Here is an 18468-nt window from a genome sequence, read left to right as displayed (position 1 = left end):
CTTACAGGCGGAACAAACATTTTATCATGGATTTAATTGTAGATAATTTCTTCATTTGACAAAACAATTGGAAACCATTTATTACAATGACAGTATGGTCATACATACTATTTTGGACTTGTAGAAAAGGCAATTAAGATTGAGAGACCAGTAGGCGCTCAATCATCGTGTTTGGAGTTTATGATTCAAAACGTCCCCCACTTTTCTACCGAAAATGAATGCGCAACACAGTTTAAACTTGGAGCCCGTATCGCACGCATAACATCCTTTATACGTGCGTTGTTAAACAGATAAATAGCCATTTTAGAAATTGCGTACTTGGAGCAAATTACGTACGCTGCACAATTGCGTAACGTGGTCAACTGGCATAAGCCATTGATCACGTAAGCACATATTTACAAAATGAGAAGCCTGCATAAGGCGAAAATACAAGGAAATATATACCTGTCATAATATTCTCCCCCATTGTAGACGCAGGATGTAATTGCAGAATAAAATTGTACGCCTTGACACTATAGAAACAATTTGAGAGTGCAAAGTGTCACAAGCGTAGCCTTTTCTTCATTGGAAAGACTTTCAGTGTGATTTTTACTGCTTTTGTAATTTGATTCACAATTTTTTGCATTATTTTTTATAGTAGAGTGTAAGAATCTTGTATAGCATGTATACGTTTTCGGGGTGTAATGATCACACACCAGACATGTATACTGAATTTAAATATTTAAATGTGCAACTACTGCAAAACAACAAGGCTAGTATATATAATTATCTATTTTTAATTTAAGCAAGTGCAAATAACATTGAAGTACTCTCTAATCAGTGATATGGACAGGTTTCCTGGACGTCGTGTGAGGATTGATACAGGTGATGGATTTTGTGAAGGTATTATAAAGAGTATAGATCAAAAAGAACTAAAATTAGTTCTTCGTAAAGGTACGAATTAGATTAATTTGTACTTAATTTGTACTGATGCTATGATTCAAATTTCTTCAAGAGGCTCTTTACAAAACCACCAAGCTAGATTTTTGCTAATTATTTTGCTATCCAAATTTGAATTACCCTCTGAGAAGAGGCGAACTCAATTAATTTTAATAATTTTTATTAATTTCAGAAAAAGATTGTAAAACAACAATTTAAATTTTTACTGTGTTAAAATGTCAAAGTATAAGACCAAAATCTAACCAAATCTTCTATAAGCCAAATGTATTCTGTGGGTACCGACAGGAATATTTGTGCATTTATTTACAAGCCAGAATCTTATATATGTATATTCAAGACAAAGTAAACCTTGTGATTAATGAAACATTGCTGTCTGTTAAGTATTGTAACAACTTTTGTTTTTTTATACTTTGATCTAACTTTTTAATTTAGTCAAAGATTGTAAAACTGGTGAAATCATGAAAATGGAACAACATTTTTTTGGAGATCAAATTAAAGATTGTAGGTGGTTTTTTCGTAATGCGTTTTTTAAGAATTTGTGAATTCATTTAGTGTTTTTGGTGCAATTTAATCTTAAAATGTGAATATCTCAACGACAAAAATTTTTTTCAAGACAAATTTTTACTATTGTCTAACTTTAAAATTAAGCTTTTTTCCTGTAAATATAGGAACTAGTTTTAAAGGCTCCTTGTATATCCTTTTTTTCAGACTATTTAAAAAAAATTAATAGTTGTGTATATAATATAATATTCTGTTGCCCAAACTTCCTTTTATTATGATCCCTTTTAGATTTATTCACGTTTTTAACAAACTTTGTGCAGATTATCTCTTTTTGTATATGAACTTTCTCCGTGAGCAGTAAGACCGAAAAAAACTTCCTCAAATCTTCATTTCCTGTATATATACATAATCTTGTCATGTATTAAATCTATGAATTCTTACGCTTTAATAAAATGAACTATTGTGAAACTATTTTGAAAATTCACCTAATGCTTCATATATTGCATAATGTATTATCCTCATAAAATCTTAATTTTTAGTGACTTTGTTGGACGATGATGTAGAAAGAAGGTAAAACATGAAATTAGTTTTTTAGTTTCAAATCATATATTGTCAAACATTTGTAAAAATCATTTTAATGTGGCAAATCATAATATTTTCAAAATGGTCTTCCCCAGTTCATTTATAGTTCGTCTTTTGATTAACATTTCATGATATTGGATTTCAGGGGATAGATAAAATAATTTAGCAACTTATTGTATAATTTTTTGTATTTGATCTTTTTTAAACTTGCAACATGTTGTGATCTGTTTTATTTTAAAAGCGAAGATAATGAAAGAGTGAAAACAGTTGGCAACAAGTCAGTGATGAAATCAAACAATAAAAAAGTAACGAAAATGAATAAAGATGTGACACAAGATCAAGATATATTCATGGATGCAAGTGATACTGGCACGTCTCTGTTTCAAATGCCACAAATGGATCCAAGTCTGTGTGAGTCTCCTTTCATTATAATAAGAGGAACTGCTAAAAGTTTTTTGGAAGTAGTGGCTATTCTGACAGTCACAAAATATATTTTTTTGTTGTTTGGAAAGCATGTTAGCATCGAAAATGCTTTTTTTGCTGTAAGTTAATAGCAAACCTGTCATGCCCATTACTGATTTTCTTCGGTTAGATCTTAGTGGATTCGAATATATCAAGCCAATCGCTAATGAATTAAAAGAACCCCCTTCAGCTGTACTCATTGGAAAACTTGGAGATGGTTTCTCAAATGCTGTAAGTTCCATTTATCCTTACTGCAGGTGAATGTTGCTAGATAAGCGTCATATTTTTGATGTTTTACATGACACTTTAGATTTCTAAAGTAAAATCACAAAAAGTTATATCTTTGGTTGCTGAAGGACGAAACATTAGTCGCTTTGGAGACATAAATCTATTGTTAATTGGTACAAGGAAGATGGTATATATATTTGACATTGCGTCAATAGGCAAAGATTGTTTTTCTGAAGGGATAGCAAGTATACTAGAGGATAAAAACATATTAAAAGTAAGTGATGTGAGATTACCATTATTTTTAATCGAATGTAGAAGAGGACAAAAAAAAAAAAAAAGAACAATAAACTACCCTGATTTGTAATTTAATAGAAAACGTGTCTTTTGTAGTGGTTTAGGGCTGGTTTTATAACAACAAAGGGAAAGTATACTTGCACTGAAAGCAAACCACTGTTATCGTCAAATTAGAATTTCTTTCCACCGTGATGATTAATTTTTATTTTATTTTTTGTCACTGAATCTTTATGAATAGGTTGTACACGACGTCCGCATGCTTAGCGATTGTCTTCATTACATATATAATGTGAAACCTGTCAACGTGTTTGATACGCAGGTACGAATGTGTCTTTCTTATTTCTCCATGTAGTTACGAGTTTGTTGAAAAAAAGAAGATAAGTAAAGATACAAAGCATAGCTCATACCATGCTATAGTAACTTTGCGTGTCACATTAATTATGTGAATTTAAGGAGATAGACCATCCCTTAATCAGAAGAATATAATCCACCTTTTGTGTAATGATTATATCTAGCAGAGAGGTGGGGATGGATTGAAGAAACTCACCACCAATAATTACTTGGAAACAGAGAGTAAAAGAACAATGTTTATTTTTCAACTCTAAAATTCAGGATTGATATAGTTTTGTGGTTTTTAAATGTTTATGTTTTTTTTGCCAGTTTTACTGATAATGTTTATTTTAATGTTAACAATTTTGCATACATAAAATGTTTCTCCCTACAGGTTGCGGATGCGTTTATTCACAAGCAATCCACTGGGTTTTTTCCGCGGTAAACTTGTCTTTTTTTAAAATTATTATATGTTTAGTAAATTATTTCTTTTTACAGTGTTTTATAAAATGAATTATAGATTTTCTTAAACATCATGTCAAAAAATAGTAACACTATGATTTTCCCAACGCTTTGATCAACAAAACTGCACCTGTTAGGTCTTAAATCCTTGATATTGCAAAAATTGCATCTTTAATATCTTTTTTGTTATTTATGTATGTTGGATTATTGACAAGGACAATAATTTTGGTCTTCTTTTAACTTCATTAATCCGCCTACATTTAATATGTCATTTCAACTACTCAATGACTGTTTAAATTCTACAACTACGACCTACGAACTCTACGACCTTTGTAAACTAAGCGGTAAAGTTATTTTGGATTTTGTTTTTCTTCAGAGAGGTATCCAGCCTAACAGAATGCGTTGTTACTTATTTAAACATCAATCCCAGTGACTGCACGTTTGAAAGTGAAAAGAAGAAATTGTTACAGGTACAAAATGCTGTTTCAGTAGTAGTGATTAGCGAAGCTTCCATTGTTTAATTTTTATTCTTCCTTCACAGGCAAATATAAACATATGGCTGGAAAGACCACTTGAGATGGACTTTCTTAAAGTTTGTGCTATGGTATGACTTTTTTATGAATCATTTTGTTACATACATTTCGAGCACACGTTTTGTTTAGAAGCGTGTAAATACTCAAAAGCCTATTTGTCAGTCTTCAACTTTTAAAGAGATGTTTTAAGATGTCATTATTTTAAAACCAATTATTTTTTTGTTACCTGTGTTCTGCTTTAAGGCTGTACTTATGTTTAGTCCATGCTTTGTTTGGTTTCATTTCTCCAGGGTAGCCAGCAATGTGCAGGGTGAAATCGCGGATTATTTTACAGTGTTTGCAATTTTTTATCTTTCATTGTTTTTTAATTCTCAAGGTTCAACTGTTATAGAAAGCACCAATAATAATTTTTACAATATAGAAAACCTTTAAAATTTGATTAAGCAAATGTCCAAATAAACGAAACATTGAACATTTTTTTTTAATTTACTTTCATAAATTTCTTTAGCATTGTTGATACTAAACTTGCAAAATTTAGTAACAACGTGACGATTCTTTAAAAAGATTTTTTTTGCTTTTTAACAATAACTAGTGCTTCCTGAATTTGATATGTAATACGCCCTACGCCCCCACCCCTTATTCTTCTTTACTAGAATTGTATTTATGTTTGCTTTAACAAATGCTTGTATATAGTATACAAGCATGTACAAAAGTAAATAATTCGGGAGGATGTACACGGCTGATATACAAGAAATATATTATTCGTGCCTCGTAGAGAGTTTTAAAGAGGGAACATGTTCATTTTTTAGATTCCACTTAGAAAATCCCTTTGTTTAGGAATTAGTCTTTCGAAGTATTTCAAAAATTGAATTCACCTTTCATGTTTACTAAACAGACTTGTCATTTCTAGCCTAAAATGAAGTATCAGATAGAATAAAAAATAATTTAAATATCAAACACAGCTCAAATCTTCAGTTTCGGGCCTTTTTTTCTCTCCAGGTTACCATGTCCTAATGCTTGTGAATATTCTTTTTTATAGGCCGCCATGTATATTCGAGAACTGCGCCCTGTTATGATGGAACGTTTGCTGGCAGAATATCTATGTGGTGTTGATGTTTACCTAGACAGTGTGAGAGATATGTCTAACCATGCTGCCAAACTGGTGAGTAGATTTTTTTGACTTTGCTAAGCACAATTGTGTAATTTCCTAGAGTCTATACTGTAATACCTAGCGCTTATAAAAACACATTATAACAGAGTATATTTGAGAGTTTTTTACCGCTTTCCACTTTTCCACAAAGGTGAATCGACAAAGATTGCCAGAGGGGTTTCAAAAAATCTCAGGGTTAAAAGAGCAGGGGAGACATCACAACAATCAAAATAAACGCAACAATCGACGTTTTCTGAAAGAAAGAGAATTAGAGAACTACAATAGCGGAAGTTTTGAGGAAAGTATGAAGCGAAGAGGTCCGTGGGATACTGGGATAGAGTTTAAAGAAAGACATCGCGAGATACACGGTGAGATTGTGGAATGTATGGACAGAAAGACGCCTCTTCTCAACCCAACGAAACCAATACTAAAAACTAATAATTCGCGCGCTGAAAACAATATAGTAACGACGCAAGCGAGTGTTATACAAAAAGATGTGAACGCCGCAAGTAAGGCGACGACGACGACAAGAGGAAGTGTAATATCAAAGACTAATAATGTAGATGACAGAAGTAACATTTCAAATTATTCTGACAATAAAAATGATAATCAACCAACCTCCAATCGTTTTCAATCTGATCCTTATAAATTTGACGAAAAAAGTTTTTATGACGAATTTCAAATGTCAACGTCGGACTCTGATGATTCAAGTATATACTTATCTTCTGCGTGTGATTCCATATCAGAGATGAGTATAAAGAGTAAAACTTTCGCTGATAGGGCAAAAATGACGCCAGCTGGAAAACAATTGATAAAAAATTACCTAGGTTCAAATACCTCAAAAACAAAAAACGAAACAAAAAGTCCCAGTAACCCTACTACACCGCCGTCAATAAATGAATCAGAATACCCGAAACTAACGGCTGATTCGGAAAGGCATAAAAAGCAGAGTAAGAAAGTATCTATCTCGCCTAAGGGCGTCAATATTACCACGACGCCCAATGTAGGAGGGCGTGGCCGAATACATCAATTACTGATTGAGCAAAGTTTGAAGAACACGAAAACAGAACCGGTTACACGTCGTGTTTTTACGACAGAAAGAGAAAGTTATGATTTCCCTTCAGATGATGAACTTTTAGATACACCTCACGTAGCATCTATGGTTGGAGAGGACATCGTAAATGGAGAAAGGATCAACGTGTTAAAGAAATTTCACTAACATAAACGTCAGTTCTGTTACTGCTAGACTTTTGTGGGTTTATTATCCCGCATGGCACACCTCCATTTTTATGTATATATTGATGTTTTGTTTTTTTGGTTAATGTTTTGATCGCCGTGTAAAAGATAGCGCTGTAAATATTTCTTCAGAAATTATTTAAGCTTCTGTTCTAAATAGGACTGAAGAATCACAACAGCAACATTTTTTTTCTCTTTTTCTTCTTTTCTACTTTTTCCTTTGTTTTTAATTTTTACTTCAGTTAATAGCAACACTAAAGAAGGATGAAAATAGTTTTATAAGATGCGAGTTTGTGCGCTTGGGTAAAAATGAAATTATCTACATGTAGACCCGCCTCGCAACGTAGCGAATAGGGAAGGAAAAATTTCAAGAGGGGAGGGAATGGAATTAATCTTTGTATTCGCAGGTTTAAATTCCGCATAAAATAAGGACGGAAATTCGCAACCTTTCATTTCATATTTTGCTTTTCGCCATTGTTTTCTTGTAACTTCAGTATAAAATTCATGAAATGTTCACTTTTACAATATTTTATTCCACTATTGTTACAATTCGCGAGGTTCTATTCTAGTCGACATGGCTTTAAGAACCAAAAAAAAGAAAACAAAAAATCTTCCTTCCTTATATTATTTTGATTTAATTTGAGTCAAATCTCTAAAGTTACGATTTTCTTTAACACAAGGGGGCGTGTCCTTTTTACTGGCACCCACTAAATATAGGTTCATAAAAAAATAATTGGAGAAATAATATTTGTCATAAGTTTTTGAAGTTTTGTCAAAGAAAAAAAGCAAATAAAACTCTCAGAAAGGAAGATATTTTAATAGAAAACGTACAAATATATATTATTGTTTTTCAAAGAAAATACAAAAATCAGAGGAAAGAGAAGAAGAAGAAAAATTATTTGCTATTTTGATTAAATGTAAAACCAGCTGTATCACTTACGAGGGAAAGATGTTCAAACAAAAATTCTGGAAATGAATGTGGGTGAATTTTTTTCTTTCCTTTCACCTGTTTCTATATACTAACTTTCATTAAAATCTTTCTCTCACAAGAAAGAAAAGAAAATACACACATAACATATAGCTTCTGCGAAGAATAGAGGAACACACACTTGAGTGAAATCGCATGAAACAATTTATGCTGTTGATATATTATCAACCGCCAAGATTTATTACAGCAAATTTGATGCGATATACACATGCCCAGGTATATTTCATAACTTTTATTCCTTGGGGCGTCTTAAAAATAAGAAGGGTGTGAACTAAACGTCAATAATTGTGATGAAACGTTATGACGTTTGACATTTCAGTAATGTGAGCAACAACGCGTCAATTAAAAGTTTTTGGGCTACACCCTGCAATTCGCGACGCGCTTGATAAATACAACTGATTCTCTCAGCTACAAAATTACTCGGATCATAAAGAAATAAATGGTTTCCAGTTAAGCAGAGGATAGCATTTAAACCGCAGAAGGGTAGACATTTGAAAATCGATAATACTTGTTGGGATATTTATTGATAGAGAAGTTTCGTTTCTTTAACCACTTTAGTACACAAACCCTCTTGTGAAAAACTCAAATGTCAAAGAATTTTAAGGTGCAGAAAAATTTTCCTTTCTATTTCAATTTTGTTCTTTCGTTTGAACTACGAGCGCACTTTCTGCGTTGTTGTTGTTGTTGTTGTTGTTGTTGTTGTTGTTTCCAATGTTTATACTACATTCTTACATTGGAAATTGCTGGTGATAGTGCTTCCGTCGCGTTGAAAACGTTCATATTTTATTTTTTTGTGAACGTTTTACGAATTGTCAAAATAGATCTTTTGTTTGTTCTTTTGTGTAAGATCATGTACAATTTGAGATGCATGTAAGATTTCTTGTCTCATATCTTCTTTATTCTGTGTACATTATATGAAGGCGTGTACTTGAAAGACAAAATAAGAACAAAAGAATGTTTTTGAAGACATGAAGACACGCAATAGTGAATTCTATTTCACATTTTAACGAACTAACTTAGATGGGAACACCTCTCTTTAATAATAGCCGTCGTCCGTCTGTCTGTTTGTGCGCGAGAAAAAAGTTGTGTTACGAAAACACGAAATATGCGATATATAAAGGACCCTGTGGATTTTTCCACAGCTTGACGACTAGTTATTCTTTAACAGCTTGAAGTAAAAAAAAAAAAAAAAAACTGCCATAGGACACGAGAATAAAAATCAGCGTACCCCATGAAAACATTCTCTGCTTTGCATTTTATTCGTCTGTTTGCCAGTTGATAAGGAAGTTGTTATTTTGGAATTATTTTTTGATTATGAAACAAAGTATTTCGACTAATTATTTATTTTTTGACAAGGAAGCAATTACCAGGCTTGCAACCTGGTTTTTGTATACTGCATCAAGAAATAGAATTTTTAGGGATTTAAGAAAGCTTTTATTATTATAATGAGATTAGATTTTTTTTCCAAGGTGTGTCGATAAGAATTAGTTTGTGTTTATGAATTGTTTTTCATCATATGGAAACCGATACTAGACTTTCAGCAAGAGCGAAAGTTGTAGGACAGATACTATAATTTCGCTTTCATTAAAAAAACTTGCACATAGAAGCGTGGGTAGCTTTAGTGGGAAAAGAGTCAGTGTTGTCATTAATTATAAAACATAAGTTAGTTGTTTAATCGCCAGCTTGTGGAGAAAGTGCGTATCAAAAAATATAACAAGGAAGTACGCGTGCAAATATGTAAGTGACTTTATTGTTTCACGAGTTTTAAGAACGCAATCGAGAAACGTAAAGCTGGGTATATAGTAACAAAGTGAGTTTATTCGTTTAGACAAACTCAATTATCTATCGAATCGTAAAAGTAGGATTTGTCTGCGCAGTCCGTAAAAAACAATTTAAACTTAAAGTGTAAACAACCAAAACAGCTTACGACAAATGTTGTGCAAGCGCCATACCAACTTTAATATGTTTCAAGATGTGTAATTTTTAAAATAAACTCAATGTTTCTTACAAAAGTAATTGTTTTTGGTTTGTTATGTGTCTGTTTGCGGTGAAGTGAATGTAGTTTATCGTCTACCAGTGTATTCAAAAATTCAAAATGGCGATTTTACGGCTGTTTTGAAATTTCTAAATTCCTGAAAACAACATGCATCACAAAGTCTCATAGAATTATCGCGTCAGCATAGTTTAAGCTTGTATATCCAGCCTTTTGTGATTGGGCAAGAAATTTTCTGCAGGTCGCCCGGATCAAAAGATTTGTAAGATAAAGAAAGCGAGTTGGGATTGACGATTTGATAAAAACTGTTAAATATTTGTCTTGTACTTAGCTTTTGATATACCCTAATTATACTCAGGGTGATTGTCATAGTAGCAAAATACTTTATAAGGACAATGTGGCTGCGAATAGGTGAAAAATTAGAAGGTTGAATTATTTCACCTATATTTTATTTCATCTGAAAATAAGCACAAATATTTGAAGTTTCCCATGATTTTCACGACGTCCGGAAAAGCACTTCATAAAATTTGTCAGATACAGTGAAATGAGAACGTGTTTCCTTTTTGTGAACAATATTTTACAACTTTGTCCCTAGGCTCTTTGCACCTATGATATTTCGTCTTGTCAGTATCACATGGCATAGAAGAACCCTGGGACGAGGTTAAGATAGCTGGTTAGTGCAAGAAAAGACACTCTTACTAGTATTTAGTAAAAACTGTCTATAATACTATGTAATATACTAGTCGTTAGTCCGTGGAAAATTCCACGGATTTGCCCGTCCTTTTTATACAGCATTGCGTACGTCTCGCTACTTGCGCAGCTAAGCTACCATTTTGTGTGACGGACAGACGTATACGGGTATTTTAATATAGATAGTATATATCATACAGTTGGCAAATATTTTACCAACGAATCGCAAAAAAAAACAGCGTGATAACAAAAGTATAGGTAGATAGTGGAGTCCAATTTTCTACGAAAATAGGATTTTAAGCGTGCACCTTTCTATCTTCGTCTCCTTGGTAAAAACTTTAAAATCAGTGTCCCCTTTGCGTATTTAAGGACTTCATTCTTGCATGACCATCTAAAGAAAAGAACGTCAATTCGAGTGCATGCAATATACAGTCCGTAACCATGTATTTTACATAACACAAGCGATTCTGACATTCACTGAAACGGTAGTCATTATTTTTAACGTGTCTAGATAAGAATTCTTTAGAACATTGTTTCTAGGTTACAATAGAATATCAGTATTAAAAATCAAAATTCTTCCCTAAAACTGATTCTAAGAACTTCCGGAGATTGCTCTGCAACCTATCTGAGTAATGACATGTTTTCATCGCCCTCCTATTGGTTGATTATCTCATACGTGTCGTAAAATATAAAAGTATTTTTATAAAGGATGCACGACTACATTACGTGTGTTAGCGGTTGACGATAGCTGCTGAAATGAGGTAGATGAAACATTATTCCACAATTTCGTATCATCATGATTGTGTGTTGCGAAAGTTGCGTAACACGTGACTAATACAATGTGATATGACCTTATAAATAGATACGATAAAACAGAAATTCGAATTTACGGCGTAAAATTGTGGACTGCAATTATCTATATAAGTATTAGTCATTACCCCGGTGAAAATCAACGGGAGTTTTCCCGTCGCAGCAAAGTCGATAAAGCTATATCGCAATTGTTATTTACTGCGTCAAGATTTCGTGCGTTGTTAACACCAGTACAAACAGATAGGTGAACAACAGCTATTATTATAGAGAGTCAATAAGTCAGTTTCCAGCACAGCCTCGTTTCCAAAGCCACTTGTCATAACGGTCCTAGGAAAAGAGACCCTAGAAAAGAGGTTGATCCAGTGCAAAGAGTTTTGAATAAAAGGAAATAGAATAGTACAAAAAATTACCTATTTTCTACATAACACAAAGGAAAAACCAATACAGAGCAGAAAATATAATAGAAGTGTTATCTGACAAAAAGTGATCCGGTCGATATGAAATAAAACAAAAAAACAACATCTTTTTTGTTTCATTGCGTAATGTCTGATAAAAAAAAGAATTCATTAATTTATGTGTTCCGCTATTAATTATAAAAACGGATATAAATTGGAATGCCTCATTTTCTTCTAGTGTGCTTCTTCATCAAATCAACCTATTAATAACGCATGCAGCATCGTTAGCGTAAAATTTACCGCGTGCTTTTTTTGATTAATGTCTCGTTTTAATGAAGCTTCATTAGTGGTACATTAAAAGAATAGCGTACTCTTAATTAGTATAATTGTCAATTCCTTCTTAAATATATTATAGTGAATATTTTTTTCGATCATCAACCGACTTGAGCATTGATTTTAAACGACTTCTCATAACATGACTATGCGTCCATTACGTTGCATTTTTTCCAACTTCGTACGCATTCCTCTATGTTTACTGCTTATTACATGGGATTCTGGTTGTAGTTTAAGGCCTATTTTCAGAAATCAAGTCACGTAGCTACTAAGGCGTGTCTTGCATTCCTGCACGCGTCCTACCGGCATAGCTGCGTGTATTTCAACGGTTTTAATTTGCACAGACGGCATTTTATCATGTCTCAACTGGAGATATGGGTTCGAAGTGGTAATCAGTGATATTGCGAAATAATAAGATAATAGAACTAATTGTGCTCAAAATACACGTGTATGTAATTTTGATTGGGTAAACTCGCGCGAGTTAAATAGCGTCACCAAGTGATTAACCAACATTGTGTTGGTACAAGAAGAACAGAACTGTGTGGTAATCTCGCAGTGCCATTGATTCTTCGACCTGGTGCGGTTCATTGCAGTAAGTTGTCATTTTCTATTCTTTTCTCGATTATTCAAAACGGTTTGACTAACAAATAAGAAAAATGTCTGGTTGAGCTAAGGAAAGGGTTTGATATGTTGCATTACAATGTGCTAGTACTGTGTAGGCATAGCTTGGTACACTAAATTGCGAGTCAGTTGCATCAACAGAGCATCAACAGGATTTTATTGCTTTGTATAATTGTGAGAGATTAATTTCACAATTATGGACTTGTGCAGATTGTATGACAAGTCACTTAAAATCAAAAGCGTAACAAATATGGTTACTTTCACACCAGATTAAAGAAACAGCTGTTTGACACTCACTTAACACAATTGGAAGTTTAGATTACCTACTAATTTGTAAGCTTGATCAGTAGAAAGCGACTTTATTACTTTTTTATTAACTTATCGGCTTAATCAATTGTTATTTCTCGGTGCATTTAAAGAGTCTTTCTTGAAATGAAAATTGCACAGTGATTTTTTGTTACTTTGGATAATTTAGGCTGTACATAATAATAATAATAATAATGATAATTTAGGCAAATACTGGTAACTAATCGTTCACATGTACGCAATGTGAACGATTTCTTATAAAAATCAAACTGTATATATACTATATACGTAAATCTTCAATGTCTCTCTTGCATTGCTTTGATATACACTCCACGCTTTTAGAACATCGTTGCCAATACATGTAAAATTTCTTGTCTTATCTATTGGGTGGTTGTTTAAAAGACCGCTTGTTAATGCATATAAACAAATGAAGCATGACCAAGCTCGGCCGCTATATTCCCGCGTGTTTAAATAAGTTTTTGCTGACCACAATCATTGACAACGGAAAATAATACGACTGCGTTCGCATTAAAAAGCAATTTATTATATATTGGTAATATAAGTTTTACATGTTACATGTAAGATATGCTAGCTTGAAGGAAGCTAATTTGACCAAAGTAGACAAGGAAAAAAACAGACATCTGTCTAATTATTTTGTGCTTACTTCTAATCCTCTATTGTTAAAAGAAAGATATAACAATTTTTTTCAGACGAAGATTTTTGAATTGATAAATGCTAATTAAACATCTTGACTTTAGACATTAAAGTACAAATTTCAACAGACACCCAGGGGACTGTTCTCGGTCACAGGGCTGGCGAAGCGATTCTTGAAGTAGAAAGGTTGTAACACTTGAATCAAAATTTTTAGATCGCTGATCGTCATGATAGTTGGCGGTTACCAGCTGCTCCTATAGCACAAATGTGTGTGATGTGTGTTTATGGTGGGAATTGACGCTCCCCAGTTTCATCTGCCCTATGACAAGAACAAATAATTTGTATCATATACTTTCTAAAAAAATTATTGATATTTGTCCCTTTTCGTAATCCAACCATCGTAGGGTTTGAAGAGAAAAGCTGTCACATCACAGAATCTTTATTGTTCAATAAACAAAATATAAAATTTTTTATATTTTAAAAATAATGCGAATAGTTTGTGAGAACAAAACGCAAGGCAGCTGGGATAGTACAAGACAAGCGCGTTGTCGTAAAAGAGTTTATTACGACGAAAAAAAATTTACAGACGAATAGCGAAGGGCGGTTAACTCGTCGAAGGGCGGTTAACTTGTCGAAGAGTGGCTAACTCGTCGAAGAGTGGCTAACTTAAGAACGTTTAAGGGCTACTTTTCTTCTGTTTTGTCTGTCGATTGCTCAACAACGAACAGGAGTTGACGATAGGACAATTTGCATCTTCTACTTTCTCTGGTCATTGTCAATGCCGAATTCCAATTTTGGCAAACTGACAAAATATATTAGGTGCATTCATCCATCACTTATTTCAACATTACCGCCTAATCAAAACTGTGTACCATATATTTTCCTGTTGCGATCATTTAGATCCCCGTTGTTCTTTGCAAATCTTAATAGTTGAGTTTTGTGCATTTGTCGCATTTGTTCCGCATAGTCTTTTACTGAAACTAATAATGCATCTATCATGTTTATCAAGTTGCAGGTCATAAGAACTATTATAACCACGCTTGTCTTATAACTTATGTCATTATAAAGTTTCGTAACAAACAATTAAAGTAATTTTTTCCCATGCCTTCTGATGGAGGAAGCTTTCTCAGAGAGCGACGAAAAAGAGACCTAACCTGCGCCAAAATCTTCGATATAAAATAAAGATTTGAATTTGAAACAAAAAATGACGTTTTTTTCATAACACATAACACTAAGCAACGAAACACTGTTTACTTTGAGAGATATTGCTATCGATATCAATAATAATTCATTATCACACTTGGGTATAACATAAAATTGGAAGTTCACTATAAGGTGTACGCAATCCAATTAGCTAAAATTGCTGTTGGTGTAACGTCTTTTTTAAAATTAAAAATGGCAGACCAAGAAAGCCTACGTAGTAAACATTTTGAAAAAAAAACTATCCCAATCTGATAACGTAGGAAGTTTTCCTCTTAATTGGATGCTTGAAAGTTAATTATTAATTAACGTACAATGACAATCGAGACAAGGGGGATGCTAATATAGAAAGTAAGATATAATTATATACCAATATTGGTAATTAATTACCCCCTGATTAGACACGTAATGTCTTCCTTATGTTAAGCTGACAATATTAAAATCAATTGCAACACACTTTTAGAGGATATTATTGTTTCTGGTTTCATATGATGATGTACAGCAGTTAAAGGAAAGCAAGCTGACATACCATAGAAGCTGAGTCTTGAAAAGTGATTGTAAAGAAGACAAGAAACGCGAGAACGCCAACGCGAGTACACGTGGGTATACGCATAAAGGATCAAGATGAAAGACCAGTGCTCAGAATTAAGAAGGCAAATACTTGAAGATGTGTTGGGAGATAAGTAAGTCAACTTTTTAGCTTTATTTTTTTTTTATTTTATTTTTTTTTTAATTTTGTTTGCTCAGTTTAAATACTGCGAGGAGAAACATTTTGACATGGAAATGTTAAGAGTAGAAGACAGGGAAAAAAGGGTAATGTAAATTATGCTTATAAGGGAAGTTCCCTGGTGAGTTTTAGGTTTTAAGATTGAGTGACACGTGTTTAGTTTCGATTCCATGTGACATATTTGGCGCTATTTAGTCCAATTATCGACTAAAAAAAGTTAATTTCGAAGCGAGTTTCGTAAGCTAATTGTTTTCTGATGACCACTTTCAGTATTTGTTTTGTACTTTCGATTTTAAATATTTTTCTTTTCTATTTAGTGTTGAAGAGTACGAGAACTTTAGTAAAGAAACGGTGACAGAAAATAAACGACGTAAGTTATTATTCTAGACTTAAGATTTGCCAACATGGGTTTTAGAGTATTAAGAGAAACTTTAGGTCATTAAAACTGTCAGCACATTTTGCTCTCTGTACTTATATTTCTCAAAAAATGTCGAGTATTTTCGAAACCTTTTCTTTTATGTATAAATTCAAATTTATTTTTATGGAGAAACATATATCCTATATTTTTATGTATATATTTATGCATTTATAAGAAAACAAATTAGCAAATTGGATGTAATTATGAAAAAGCTATCGTGCTATTGTTGGAGATCATAAACGAGGCATGCTCTGTCGTAATTGCAATTTAAATGCGACGGGGGTAATGATAACATGTTCCTGTTATTTGATCCGAATTTTTTTTACAGAACATCGACAACGCATCCCATTGTGGCAATTTCTCCTTCACTTGTTAAATCGCGATACGATAGCTCGTTATATCGAGTGGAGTCACGATCGTGTACTCGAGTTTCGTATAAAAGACACAATGGCCGTTGCGGACTTATGGGGATCAGTGAAAAACAAAACAGACATGACGTATGAAAAATTAGGAAGAGCAATGAGGTATTACTATGGGAAAAGTATTATCGAAAAGGTAATTACTTCTTGCTACTAGTTTAATGTCTGGTGTGTTGTCTTTTTCACAATCTGATAAAATAAAATGCGAAAAGAACAACTTTATGGTCGTACTTGCTCTAACGTAAGGTATGCAAGAGGAAATATCACCTAATTCACGATTTCTTTTTTTGTTTTATTCAGGTGTCAGGTCGGCGATACACATACCGTTTCATAATGTCGCGAAGAACAAAAAAATACCTTTCCCAATTTATAAATACGAGCGGTATGACGATGGAAAAAGTAGATGCTGATGCGAGTGAAGGTTTTACTGGAGATCTGACTGTACTTGATTCGAGTCCGGATTCACCAGATGGAGGGGAATGTGACACCCCTCCAACACCGCCTCCTGTTAAAGTCAAGAGAAAAAACACTTCTGAGCCAATTAAAATAAAACCGGTTAAGCCTACTCCTCAGCAAACATTCACAAAAACGAAAATATTTAAGCCTGAAGAGCTTTTAAATAAAAGAATCCATTTTCAATCTTCTCTAAATTATGCTCCTATGTTATTGGGGAAAAATTGCGATAGTTTCATGAACAGGGACGCCGACAGACGGTCAGCATTTAAAGCAATAAAAACAAATGAGGAAGCATGCAAAACAAAGATTTACAGATCGATGCCATTACTTGACAGAATGCAACCCACAGAACTAAAGAAAGAAAGCTTCGTAAGTTTAGCGCGCAAACGGAAGTATCCTGGTGATACGTGCCAATGTTCTGCGTGTACCCCACATGGTGGGAGTATCAGCGATGACGCGAGTGAATGTGAGTCATACGGCAGCATGTCTCCACGAGAACTCGTCGTTCATCATGCAGACATGAAGAACTATTCATCGTTTAAACAGTCACAAAATGAAGAATTTATAATACGAAAGGAAACGAAAAAAGATCTTCGCGATAAGCAAGAAAGAAATATTTTAGAACTTCAACAAAAACTTAAACTAAACCGAAGAGTGGATCCGTTCATGGGATACGATTATCTTCGACACGATACTGACACTATACGATACGACTCGTTATATGATTCGTTGGATGACTATATGTACGATGCAAGTCATCGAAGGCATGCGTGGGCAGCGTAAATTGTATCATCGATATATATATAATTCATCATCATCGATATATATATATATTTATATTTATACCATTTGGCACAACACTGGCCGTATTTAATTTTATTACTATGAAATGAATTATTATACATTCTAATATTTTTGTGAATAATGTAGATTACTAAAATTAGTGGAAGAGTTATGTAAAACATACAATGGCTTTTCTATTCCCACTTTTAGATTTCTGTAGCACGGTCAATCCGGGAAATAATAATCTAAAAAAATTCGATGTTAAAAAAGGGTCTAGTTTAGGCATTCGTCACTAGAAAATCTTAAGCGAAATGGTTGTAGGAATTTTGGCTGGCATGCAAAATATTTCAACTATCACGCTAAACTCATACTTTTGACAATTCGGTATCATCAGCGGACTAATCAGGTTCTGGCTTTTTCGCAAATCGACTACCTCGATCTAGGGCTTTTTTTCTTTTTTTGATATAAGGGACGCTGTCCAGTTAAAAAAAAGAGACCCAGGGGTCGAGGTTGGAACATAGAATGCACTAACAAGCTACAGGTTGAACCTGTAGTCTATTTTTTCAGATTGAGGTACACTTGCTGATATACATTTTTTTTTGGCAAAAACCTTTCCGTTAGCATGTTATTTGTCGTTTGCTGGGAAAATAAATCACAGGTCATCCTAACAGCATTTTTATACAGATACAAAAAAGTCCAGACAATATTTTTTAAATAATTTTTTGACTTTTTTTTCCTGTTAAGATTCTCCGTTTCTAAATTGCACTTTGTACAAATTTAATTACAATCGATTTACGAAACAGGAAATTTTTTGAACCCTACAAAAAAAATCCTCTTGCAAAAGTACAAAATCGATGTAGGTGTGTTCCCGTGAGTTATTTGGCTTGTTTAATTAAAAATCAGTGGATTAATTTTTCCGTGCGAAAGCGAACAGGATTCCTGACGCAAACGGTTCAGG

At 33.4% G+C, this 18468-nt stretch overlaps 2 protein-coding genes across 3 annotated transcripts; both read left to right on the top strand.

The window, feature by feature from the left end:
• The first annotated feature begins 426 nt into the window (after positions 1 to 426).
• LOC130654407 (piRNA biogenesis protein EXD1-like) lies at positions 427 to 6901 on the top strand. Its single transcript, XM_057456978.1, has 12 exons — positions 427 to 933; positions 1372 to 1440; positions 1980 to 2010; positions 2264 to 2433; positions 2615 to 2715; positions 2795 to 2986; positions 3245 to 3325; positions 3731 to 3777; positions 4175 to 4268; positions 4340 to 4402; positions 5371 to 5493; positions 5633 to 6901. The coding sequence occupies exons 1-12, from the start codon at positions 825 to 827 to the stop codon at positions 6698 to 6700; spliced, it is 2148 nt and encodes a 715-aa protein (XP_057312961.1). The 5' UTR covers positions 427 to 824; the 3' UTR covers positions 6701 to 6901.
• Positions 6902 to 8984: 2083 nt separating this feature from the next.
• LOC130654409 (ETS-related transcription factor Elf-1-like) lies at positions 8985 to 17705 on the top strand. 2 transcript variants are annotated; one of them, XM_057456979.1, is made up of 5 exons: positions 8985 to 9442; positions 15171 to 15390; positions 15752 to 15804; positions 16181 to 16407; positions 16572 to 17705. In XM_057456979.1, exons 2-5 carry the CDS (start codon positions 15332 to 15334, stop codon positions 17508 to 17510), a joined length of 1278 nt encoding a protein of 425 aa, XP_057312962.1. In that variant the 5' UTR covers positions 8985 to 9442; positions 15171 to 15331; the 3' UTR covers positions 17511 to 17705. The 2 variants fall into 2 exon arrangements, with proteins under 2 accessions (XP_057312962.1, XP_057312963.1); XM_057456980.1 differs by having other exon boundaries at positions 9534 to 15390.
• Positions 17706 to 18468: the final 763 nt, after the last annotated feature.

The sequence above is a fragment of the Hydractinia symbiolongicarpus genome, chromosome 8 (assembly GCF_029227915.1).
Source record: "Hydractinia symbiolongicarpus strain clone_291-10 chromosome 8, HSymV2.1, whole genome shotgun sequence".
NCBI classification, from domain to species: Eukaryota; Metazoa; Cnidaria; class Hydrozoa; order Anthoathecata; family Hydractiniidae; genus Hydractinia; species Hydractinia symbiolongicarpus.
The sequence above is the reverse complement of the archived record's forward strand: the minus strand, read 5'-3'. Positions and strand labels throughout refer to the sequence as shown.

Coding starts and splice junctions, on each gene's coding strand:
- LOC130654407 (XM_057456978.1), top strand. CDS start 825: ATGGACAGGTTTCCTGGACGTCGTGTGAGGATTGATACAGGTGATGGA. Junction 1,441..1,979: donor TGGAGATCAAATTAAAGATT/GTAGGTGGTTTT, acceptor CTTAATTTTTAG/TGACTTTGTTGGACGATGAT. Junction 2,434..2,614: donor ACAAATGGATCCAAGTCTGT/GTGAGTCTCCTT, acceptor TTCTTCGGTTAG/ATCTTAGTGGATTCGAATAT.
- LOC130654409 (XM_057456979.1), top strand. CDS start 15,332: ATGAAAGACCAGTGCTCAGAATTAAGAAGGCAAATACTTGAAGATGTG. Junction 15,391..15,751: donor GAAGATGTGTTGGGAGATAA/GTAAGTCAACTT, acceptor TTTTCTATTTAG/TGTTGAAGAGTACGAGAACT. Junction 16,408..16,571: donor GGAAAAGTATTATCGAAAAG/GTAATTACTTCT, acceptor TGTTTTATTCAG/GTGTCAGGTCGGCGATACAC.